This window comes from Carassius auratus, chromosome 12, assembly GCF_003368295.1.
Source record: "Carassius auratus strain Wakin chromosome 12, ASM336829v1, whole genome shotgun sequence".
In the NCBI taxonomy this organism is placed as follows: domain Eukaryota; kingdom Metazoa; phylum Chordata; class Actinopteri; order Cypriniformes; family Cyprinidae; genus Carassius; species Carassius auratus.
Window position 1 is genome coordinate 6754128 of NC_039254.1, and position 11659 is coordinate 6765786.

Here is an 11659-nt window from a genome sequence, read left to right on the forward strand (position 1 = left end):
TTCCATAATGCATCTATAGATTGTCATAGGCACTGAATGTTCATAAGTGTTCATAGTGCATTTTTGAAATGCATGTCACATGCTTTCATCTACTTCTCCTTCTCAATCCACAAGAAGGCGGGTCTTATGATGTGTTTAGAGGTTAATGTACTGCCCCATTACATAACTGTTGTTCGAGGTTTTCATTCAGAATCACTGCTGTGTAACTAAGCCGCCCAAATACAGACTTAACAGAGAAATTAATAAGTAAATGGAATTGTTAATTTTTAATTGGTGCTAAATCAGTTGTATAAAAAAACGTACAATTAAGAAAATTGTAAAATAGCATATCCGTATAGGGGGAAATTTTTACGAATACTGATCTTCTGTTATGTACAAATGGTGGTAACAGGAAACATGTTTTGGGAGAAGTGTTTTTTTTTTTTTTTTTTACAGTAAATTTTTGTTAATTATTTTTGAAATCTTCTCTATTCTCTTATTTCCTAATGTATGCATGATAAAAACCATAAAAACATTGAATGTGTTGACTCATTCATGCATGGATTAAAATGTTGCTGATGTTTTTCCATCAGTCAGACAATCTGTAATCTTTAAACCAGGAGTGTGAATCAAGGCCATTTAAGGGGGCTGTACAGAACCTCTCTGCAAAATACTTGCCTGGGCTACAACCTACACTGATTGACCCAATACATTTGCTGTTTATGAATGTTCATAAGATTTATAAATGTTGTACAGTTTGTATTTTTTAAGATGTCTTTAACATTGATTTCTCCCCTTCCCCAGAGATTATTTGTGACCAATGTTATGCTAATAAATATGTTTATTTCAAAAAAGATGTGCTCTTTCATTAAGACAGTTTCTTATGATATTTTAGTCTGCAGTTGTTGTGTAGTCTACTGCAATATTTGAAGGAATAGTTAACACACAAACCATCATTTGCCAAAAATGTAAATTCAGGCCATCAAAAATGTAAATTAACTTGTTGCTTCATTGGATCACATTTGAAGAAGTAATTTAGCGTTACATCATCTGCTCACCAATGAATCATCTGGAGTGAACGGGTGTCATCAGAATGAGAGTTAAACACATTACTTCATAATCCACACGATTTAAGTAAACGTCTTGTGAAATTAAAAGCTACATGTTTGTAAGAAATAAATCCATAAATAAAGCATTTTAACACTAAACTAATGCTTCTGGCCAAAACACGAGTCCATGATAAGCCACAATATTTATTTCAGAGACATAGGCAAAACTAATGTTCTTTAAAATAGTTCAGATATTTTATATTTCACAGTCTGTTACGTATTCCATTTTATAAACACAAAAATCACATTCCGTGATTGGATTTAACAAATCAAGACTTGATTATGCCATCAACATTGTAAGAAATTATTACGCCCACAGTGTGTTGCTTTAATCGTCCAATAGTGGGGGGTTGTCTGCACCTAAAGAGGTTGTGATTGGTTCTAATGGTTGACAAGCGGGATGTTGACCAATCACAGTTGAAAGGTTAAGTGTGCGTAAGACTGCGTACTACAGAATCAAGCACGCCAGCGCCGGTGGATCAGCAGCAGCACGCTGAAGGGTGTCATAAGATCATTTGAAGGACTCTCTCTACTTGGGTTTCTTCACATTTTATACAGTTTTAGAGGTAAATATATCGGAATATCTGTATTAGTGCTTTATCTGGTTCTGGTGTTTGTGCATTAGGCGTCCGAGGAAGATGCAGTTTGAAAACCCAAACGGCTTGCTGTATATGTTTCAATGGCATGACCCAGCCAAACAAACCTATTGATATATGTAAGTTTTTAAAACAATTTAGGGCTTTAAAACGCGGGATTGATTGTTTGGGAAGGCGAGAAATGCACCGCACCCTGTGACTTGACATCCATCACGCGCTAACAGACGCTGCATTAACAATTGCACACGCATATTCACGTGCATGATCTTAATGCACAACAGGTCCTGTTTTTATGTTCATGTGTATCTGATAACGGTGCAGTGATACAAACTACAGCTTCAATGAGGAAAAAAAAAAAAACCTAGGAGAGGTAACGTTAGATGTTACTGATGCACGTGAATGCAGTCTTGTTTATATTTGCTCAGGTTTGCAGAGAGAAAGCAGTAAAGTGAAGCAGACCTGCATTCAAATAAAATCTGGTTTGGCCTATGGCTAATGATCCTGCTGATCCACCCAAATTTGCTGATCGATAATCTGATTAAATTGGTTAAAAAATGGTTATTATGAGAGAACCACTTGACAAAGAATATTTGTGGATTATAAAAACTTTCTTCATAATAAATTCGTTTTTTTTGCTGTTCAAGAAACTTTTAGTCTAATGATTTGATATGGCTACCAACACTTTTGTTTGCTCTGCCACATGTGCAGCAGATGTTCATCTTTTCAAATGCAAAACAATACCTCATAAATCCATCAGATTAGGTTGCATGCAGTGTTATTTTAGTATTGTTCATATAATATAGCATTAGTTTACATTTTTAAAGGACCTTTTATAGTTTATATTTTCAGTTTGCATTTAAGGTTTCAGTCAACGTTTCTTCTTCAGATTTTAGTCACTTAAGGTTAGTTGTCAACTTTTCAAAATGTAAGTTTTCAAATGAAATGTGAAATGACTTTCAATATGAATTTGCTATATTTCGATAGCAAATAAAATAATTGGTGTATTAATGGTGCATGTGCTTGTTAGGGTTATTTATTAGTTCCCCAGTTGAGGAGCTCCTGACGGGATGGTGTCTTTAGCTGGTGTTTGTATTAAATTTATATTTCACTCTTTTGCCTCTTCCTCCTGCTGAAGAGAGGCAGCACAGGAGGTTTGAGGTCCGAGATGGACGTGGATGTCCCTCAACCCCGTGTGTTTCTGAGCTACAGCCCCACTGGCCTGTTTTCACAGTGAGAATCATTCTGCATGGTGTTGCTCCTGTGTGTGTCTGCAAGATGGACTTCAACCGCTTAATGCATCAATAATGCGCTGAAGCTCTGCTTTATCCTTCAGCTGATGCAGTTTTTGCAGAAATACCTCCTGCAAATGCAAATCATTTGATTTTGAGGTTTCATTGGGTCAGGGAAATTAGAAGACAAAAATGTCATTATTGGAGCTTTGTCCAGTCCTCTGCTTTGCTGTGTGCTTGAACTTTAAAATCTCATTAAATAAAACCATGACACTGGTGTTAATTGTCATGTTTGAAAGCTCTGATGTGTTCCAGAAAGGTTTCCACAGCCTGTATGATGTCCTAAATCCAATTATAGAGTTGTGTTTGTTAAATGTGATCTTTGTTCTCCTTATTTAGCCAACTTCAAAAATTAGGCTAGCTAGAACTAATCTCATAAATGAGTGCTCCAGTAGTAACTTTTGATTAAAGTTCTGCAGCCGTTGTTCTGGGATTGAAAGACAACCAGAGGACCCATCTTTGCCGTTGTCATCAACCATTCATTCGTGTTGCATGGCGCTACTAAGAAAGCCCATGTAAAATCGTACATGGTGCGGACTAGGACTTTTCGGGTGTTGCTCTGTTCATGCACCTTACAGCTCATTCTGCATCTCTAGGTGGAGTTTACCGGTTGGTCCGACCCAAGTGATGGCCGCGGTGAAAGATGGACCGTGGAAGAGCCTGAGCTCTGGGAAGAAAGTAGCTTTGGCTGCCGGCCTTTCTGTGGGGGCCACGGTGGGATACCTTGTTTACCGTCACATTCAAAGCAGCAGTGGTAAGTTGTGAACTCTAGCAAGCTGCTTTTTTTTTTTTATATATAACGATTTGATTAATTGCCATGTGCCATACATGTTCCACTCACGGATGCTCAATGATATTGTTTTGTAAGTATAAAAGTGATTATAGTGTTGATTTATTCTTTATTCCATTGTTTAATTCTGTAGTGCAATGCCAGAGCAAAGAGGAGTCCAGAATATCTGTTCCCCTTGACGTGTACCGATCTATTGCAAGATATCAGAGCACCTTTCTAGACCTAGTGAGTGTTTGTTCTGTATTAATGCATGGTACTAGAACTATACTGTATATGCAACATACCGTTTGAAAGTTTGGGGCCTGTAGGATTTAAAATATATTTTTGCAAGAATCTCTTAGGCTCACCAATGCTGCGTTTATTTAATCAGTTGTAATTTTGGGAAATTATTCATTTAAAATAGCTTTCTTTTTTAATATATTTTAAATTATAATCTTATTGTGATAAAGCAGATTTCTCAGCAGCTTTGAATCATTCTAATATACTCTAATATAGAGTTGGGGTGCTGGTTTGTTTTTAGTTTTTATTTCAGGATTCTTTGAATTAAAAAAGTAAAAGGTATTTTAAAATATAGTTTCACTGTCACTTTTGATCAATTTAATGCATACCTGCTAAATAAAAGTAGTAATTTATTTTGAAAAAATGTTATTTACTCCAAACTTTTCAACATCGAGTATATATGTGTATACTATGAGTGTGTTCCTCATTTGTTGCTTTAGATAAGTGTCTACTAATATGAATATAAAGGATTTAATTTGATTGCAAAACATTATTTAACAATTATGATGCTTAAAACATTCTAGAGAAACAAACCAAAAAACATATTTGATGAAAAAGGTATACAATTTGTAACTCTCCCGTTTGTGTAGGTGAATCAGAAGTCTGGTGCCCAGATAAATGTGCTGCCAAACACTGAAGAGCAGAGCCTGGTGAATTTCCTGATTCAGGGCTCACCGGAGCAGATTCTTGTGGCGCAGTGTGCTCTGGAGAAACTGGCCACCGACTGTGAGGTCATCACCGATGTCATCGACGTACCTCAGACGGCATTTGGACGAATTATAGGTTGGCGTTCAGTTTACTTCAAGTAAAAGTGCCTGTTGTTGTGTTTTTTTTTGTTTTTTTTTTTTGTTTTTTTTTTTAGAGAATTTGTGTTTCGCTTCATTCTGTCAACGTATAATCTTGTGTAAAATGTTTGAAATGTTGCTTGCTTCAGGTCGTGGTGGTGAGACTTTGAAGTTCATAAACCGAGTCTCAGGGGCCAGGGTCAACTGCTCCAAAGATCGTGGACACAGCTTGGAGGAGAAGGGCAAGATCACGATTACTGGCACACGCAAGGAGATTCAAAGTGCTAAAGTGAGATTTTTCACACACAGATTTTATGCACCCATGTAGTGAGTCAGACCCAGTGTTTGATGGGTTTTTCCTCCCAGGAAATGATCATGGAGAAGGTCATAGAGAATGAAACTGTACGAAAGCGAATAAGTCAGGCTTCTGCCCTGCGTCAGAAGAGGAAACTGCCGGAAACAGAGCAGTTCAACAAGGCTCAAGGACTGGAGAATGAATTATTAAAGCATAATGGAAAAGATTTCCCTTCCCCATTGACTGAGCTGAAACAAGAGGGGCCTGTGACGGTCAACGGCTTCACAGACAACAGCGATACTGCTGAAAACTCCCTTAAATCAGAGGAGGAGGAGATTCTCTCTCCAGTGTCGCCTTTGGAGATCTCCAAATTTGAAAGTAAGATTTTTCAGTCCTACCTTCACAAGGCCAGTGAATTAAAGGAATTGCCAAAAATGAGATTTTTCCTCATTATTAAGATACTATTGTAGTTATTATTAGAATTTAATGTTGGGTTTTTACCATTTACCCTTTTTTTTTTTTTTTTTTTTTTTTACCTATTTCTTAATTTTTTTTTCTTCTATTTACTAAGGAAAAAGGTATCATTTATCAAAATTAAAATAAAAAGCTTTGAAAGAGAAGGGGAGAGGGGTCAAAGCTTGATGGCTTAAAATTTGAAAATTGAGTTTTGTAATTTTACAGTTGTATTATTTGAATGCTTTTTCTTTTTGTTTGTTTTTTTTTTTTTTTTTTTAGCAATACAAAATTAGTATTTCTATTATTACTTGGTATGTAATTATTAGTTTATTAATTATATAGCTATATTAATATTATAAATATAACGGTATTATAGTTGTATTTTAAAAAGTTTTTAATATAATAATCAACCTCGTATTAAGATATAATCAATTTGATTTTTTGGGGGCCAAATTGTGCAGCCCTACAAACCTGGAGCAATATTATATTTTTATATTAAATACTTACAACTTTTCTGAATTTGTATTTGAAAAATTGCATATATATATATATAATATATAATTATAATTTTTTTTTTTTTTTTTTTTTTTTTCTCTATACTCACTCCTTGAATTGTTCAGCCCCACTGAGGAATCCTATTTAGACCCCTATAGTAGTAATAATTGGTCTTTTCTTACCAGTTCCTAGTCCAGACCTGAGCTTCCAGCCCGATGAGCATCTAGAGGTGTATGTGTCTGCGTCTGAAAATCCTCAACACTTTTGGATTCAGATTCTGGGGGTCCGATCTCTACAGCTGGATAAACTGACGGCCGAAATGAGCCGTTTCTTCAACAGCGATACCTCACAAGTAAGTTTGCCTGACCCCACTTGATGTAGGATCCATGACCCTGAGAAATGAGTGATTTTCTACTATATCATACATCTACCACAGGAGCACAGAGTGGAAACCATTATTGTTGGAGATATAGTGGCTGCTCCATACAGGGACCATGGCACGTGGAATCGTGCTCGAGTGTTGGGAATTCTGGGCTCTGGCCTGGTGGATTTGTATTACGTGGACTTTGGAGACAATGGGGAGCTTCCACGGGAACATTTACGAAGCATGAGGTAAATAAGAGATGGAGAACGCAGAATCAGCTATTTATCTGCTTACTGGGCTCTTGATTATTGTGTTTTACCTTCTATGAATAACTGCAGATGCATTTTGGGAGTGGTGTGTATACAGTACTCTTTCTGATGGTGTGTGTTATTTTGTGGTGTTTAGAAGTGACTTCCTGAGCCTGCCCTTTCAAGCCATTGAGTGCAGTTTAGCAGGGGTTCGTCCCGCAGGTAAAGGGTGCTCTTCAGGTGAAATTTAGGTGTTATCCACAGAGTGAAATAAAAAAAATGTTTATCTTTTGGTACTTTGTTTTTTTTAGGAGAGGTTTGGACGGAGGCAGCCCTGGATGACTTTGAGCGCATGACATACTGTGCTGAATGGAAACCTTTACTGGCCAAATTGTACAGTTACTCTCATTCTGAGATCTCATCCTGGCCCAACGTTAAACTCTATGACAACAGCCAGGGAAAGGTTAGAGGTCAACATCACAGCTGTGGCATAAATTCTGATGTTGAAAGGCACTTTAAACTGGCTGGAGTATTTTATAATACAATATATTACATTTAAATTTTGTAATTAGGTGACTATTTTATCAGTTAATTCTCAGGGTATCAAACCCATGGCCTTAGGTGTTTTTAGCACAATGTTGTACTGTTTGAGGTACAGGAATTCACAACTCATAGGTAACCTCTTCTGAAACAGTGTTTTGGTATTATTTATATTCTTCTGTTAGGTTGGCACTGACAGGCAACATTCACATTTCTTTTTTGAAATTGTGAAACTTTTGTTTTAATCCTCTGTGGTCTGGGATCTCTGTCTCAGGCTCTGGATCTCGGTAAAGAGTTGATTCGTCTCGGTCATGCTGTGAGCTGTGAGGATGAAGGGACTGGGATGAGGGGAGACTGGGATGAGAACAGATCACTGCAGAAGATGCTGGTAAGATACATATGGATTGTGTTTACAGTGTATTGCAGGTGGAAGCAGCACTGAGAGAATCAATGCTAATGTTTTTTGCAGGACGACATGACTGGAGCAACATCAGAACTCAGTATGTCCTGCATCAGTTTATCAGGTACGTTTTCTGAAATTAAGAATTGAATTGATACACTTAAACTTCCATGGGCAGCTTCATTGTTCATGCAATTTATAATTTAAAAAAAAACTGTCTTTAAAATCTGTATGCATCAGTACATGCTTGCATTCTGCTACATACACTGCTGTTCAATACCTTGGGGTTAGTAATATTTTTATTTTACATTTTTATTTGGCAAGGATACATTTTAAATTGATTTAAAGGTACAATTTGTAAGATTTGCAGTAAAATATCCAAAAACCACTGGGCCAGTGTTTATATATTTTGTCCAGCTGATACTAACAATGTCTCTAATGTTTTCAACTACTTGTAAATCATGAGAAAATTACCATTCTAAACAGTGACACGGGGCAGTGCAGTCGCCTGTCAATGACATTAGTTACCCTTTGTTACCGCCTTAACTGACGTAGAAACCACATGACAACAGTGTCATGGACAAATGTGGAAGTAGCTTCGCCACAAACTTAAACTAGAAAGAGATTCTGATCTCGCTTGTTTTACTCGACAGGTGTGTTGTTTTGATTCCTATATTTACAGAAAACGTATGCTATTATAACGATCAACAAGATTAGTATTTTGGGGCATAGACTCAAAACGCGGGGCATCGCGTCTCTAGCCCTGCGCGAGTATGCGTCTGATCCATAGTCTGATCGCATCTTTGCATTGACTTTGTATGTCATCTACTCGCGCAAATTGTTGAACTTGCGTTAAATCCATGATTTATTTTTCCATCTGATTGATTGCCGTCAGCGGTTGGGTAGAAGATGACAAATCCCATCATTACATGCGCCTTAGCATCATCAAACTACGCGATTTGTTATTGTTTTGATAGTGTGCCCTCTTGTGGCAGGTCCTTCAACCAGTACTTTTTAAAATGACAATAAAAGAAAAAAAATCATTTATTTTGTTACAAAATGTTTCAAATAAATGCACTTCTTCAAACTTTTTTTATTAATTGAATTCAGTTTTGCTATAAAAATTATTTAACTAAATTTTTTTTTAAATGGGTTTTTATTTTTATTTTTTTATAAATACACAATCTTACCAACCCCAAACGTTTGAAAAGCAGTTTTTCAGTTCAGCAGAGTTTAACCAGTCCTCGGGGGGACGTATTCGGAGGTTCAGAATATCCATGGGTATGCAGGCAGATGGAATGGTCTTCATCTTTCACAAGCTCTTTAGAGATGGAGCGAGCCGACGTGGACCAGAGCCTGTGTTTTGGACTCATGTCTTCCTCTTCCTTAATCCACTCCACTCCATCTCAGAACCTGAGTGATCTGGTCAGCCAAATACTTGAGTCGTCTTCCTCCGCGCTAGACCCACCAATCCAATCGAATAACTTAACCCCTGCATCACCATTACACGAGCCATCAGTGCAGGAAATCTCATCTACATTTCAATCTCCATCCTGTGTGGAGGCTGTGACATCTACGCTGGATTCCTTCACTCTTAATGATGACGTTTTCCTTGGGACTCACTGTTACAACATGAAAAATAAGACCTCATCGTCTGTATCAGATCAGACGGGCTCCTCTTGCGCGGTGGACCGTTTCAGTGAAAATACTGCGAGCAGTGACGGCATCAGAGGAGTGTGGTATTACCTCAGTTCCTCTAGAGACTCCTCTGAATTGTCTCTCAGCACCACCATGCCTCAGTCTTCCACTACGTCTTCGTCTTATTTGACAGAATCTTGTGATGGGACCACTGCTTCCTCGGGCTCTGTGATCGAGCTGAGTTCAGATTCATCAGATGCTGGAATGTCACTCAGACCAGCTAATCAGACTCATCCACGTGCAAATCCAGAGGTCATCACGCTGAGTGACAGTAGCAGCTGTGAAAGCAACTTAAGTAACACTTCTGAAGAGTATAAACATGAGCCCTTTAAAGTGGGAAATTTAGATGAACCACACCCACTAAAAAGTGATGTGAAATGCCAGACGTCAAGCTTGAGTGAAGAAATGCTGCATAATGAAGCAGGAAGTGCAACTGAAGAAAGAGGAAAAGATCTTGAGGGACTAAAGAAGATGGATTTCAGAACTGAAAAGTGCAACGGTGGTGAAGACAATTCAACAAGAGGTGTAACTTCTATATACTGTAACTTAACACTGGAGCACATTGGATCACTGTGGGATGTGACTGGTTTTCACTAAAGGGCTTTAATACACCTTGCTGCATTTTTATACTTTACACGTGGTTTTGAGCATTAAGGAGAGCTGCTTGCCTTTTTATTACTGGTGCTCATTTAAGCTGAAGTAAATTTATATAATTACGCCCCCAAATTCTGGAACCTTTTAACTATTAGACTAGCTTCACCCATGCACAACATTCACATCTTAAAAAAAAAATGCTCTTTATAGTTTTTTTTTCCTCTTCATTTCCTCCTATCTTTTGATTTTGCTTCTTATTACTTGTCTTATCTCAAGTGTCATTCAATTTCAGATTTTTTTTTTCATTTTATATTTTATCTAATTTTTATTTTAGCTTTTCGATTAATGAAAAGTATTGATTTTAGCAAACAATTATTTTTATCAACAGCATTTCATTAATTTTTCCCCTAGGTTTTGGTTTTTGTTTATGTAAAGGCAAATTTGTCATTTTCATAAAGTGGGCAGCACATTAAAATGATCTCCTTTATGAGATGTGTACATATATCAGTTTTTTCATTTTTCAGAAGTTGCCTCAATTTCTGGAAGTGTGGATGACACCATTGATGAGGAATTCAACTGACAATAGACCAAAGACATGTATGCCTTGATACTGGTAAGCAAACATCAGTATAATCTCATATATTGTTTCGATGCTCGTGTATATAATATCCCATTTAAGACCAGATGATTGATTTAATGATGTCACTCTGTCTTTATTGTCCTCTCCTCCCCAGAGACCAGTTGTTATCCTCATTTAGCATTCTGCACATGATTCCGGTCTCTGAGAAAGAGCCTTACTTGACTATGCCCCCTGCTCAGACCGCCTGTATTTACTGCATAAGTTCTCTCATATAAGGAATGGTTTCCACAGTTCATATCTTGTCTGAACATTTTGGGACATCTGGAAGACATTTGATGGTTAATTTTTATACTGTTTACACTTGTTCTCATTGTGTTCAACTCATTTATGTATAATAGGTTACATCAGTCATTCTTTGCATTTTATTGATCGTCTGAAGAACAGATGAAAGACAGTTGAAGAGCAGAGCTCAGGGAACTCATGATTGAGTTGGTTAGGAACCTTATTGTTGCAGTGTAGCACCAAAGTTTCTTTGTTTTGTGTTTTCCAGTGATATGATGGTTCAGTTTATGTCGATGGGTTATTTTTTTTTTTTTTTTGTACTGTTTGAACTGTTTCTCATTTTCTGTCAAAAAATATTTATGTTGTGAATTGAGTTTTATTACATTGAATGCTGCAGTATGTATGTGTATAAAATCAAATAAAGAGTATTATTATACCCCATTCTGGGTTTTGAGCAAGCAGAGGAAACGCAGTCCTGTGATGGGTTTTGGATCATTGTTCTGTGGAGAAAGTGGATGTAATAAATGCGCACATTTATTTTTTTAAATGATAGAATAATTCTAAGGTTGTTATAAAATATGCAAGATGTTAGGTGAAAGTAATTTAAATAACCAGGAGCTAACAGCTATGATGAAAAACATGAAAATGGATCAAGATATCTCTTCTATTATATTTTAAGAAAGCATAGTCTAAACAATGCAATTGTGAGAAGCAAATAATTAAATGGAAAAATGTAATGCTTAATCTATAAAATAAAGCAGTCCACTATATGTAAGATTATTGACGATTTTGATCAACAAGATGATCAACAATTATATGCTGCTTTAGAGTAAAATAAAAGTATTAATGTTATGAAGTGTAGTTAGGCTAAGAGAAACAA

General features: G+C 36.8%; 1 protein-coding gene across 4 annotated transcripts; it reads left to right on the plus strand.

Annotated features, from left to right (window-relative positions):
- The first annotated feature begins 1532 nt into the window (after positions 1–1532).
- Positions 1533–11240, plus strand: LOC113111638 (tudor and KH domain-containing protein-like). 4 transcript variants are annotated; one of them, XM_026276589.1, is made up of 15 exons: positions 1533–1654; positions 3570–3727; positions 3897–3988; positions 4633–4825; positions 4977–5116; positions 5194–5500; positions 6259–6425; positions 6510–6685; positions 6843–6907; positions 6997–7148; positions 7500–7613; positions 7695–7749; positions 8848–9846; positions 10442–10530; positions 10652–11240. In XM_026276589.1, the coding sequence occupies exons 2-14, from the start codon at positions 3601–3603 to the stop codon at positions 10495–10497; spliced, it is 2643 nt and encodes an 880-aa protein (XP_026132374.1). In that variant the 5' UTR covers positions 1533–1654; positions 3570–3600; the 3' UTR covers positions 10498–10530; positions 10652–11240. The 4 variants fall into 4 exon arrangements, with proteins under 4 accessions (XP_026132374.1, XP_026132373.1, XP_026132375.1 ...); XM_026276588.1 differs by lacking the exon at positions 1533–1654 and adding an exon at positions 1682–1803; XM_026276590.1 differs by lacking the exons at positions 1533–1654; positions 8848–9846 and adding an exon at positions 1690–1803.
- Positions 11241–11659: the final 419 nt, after the last annotated feature.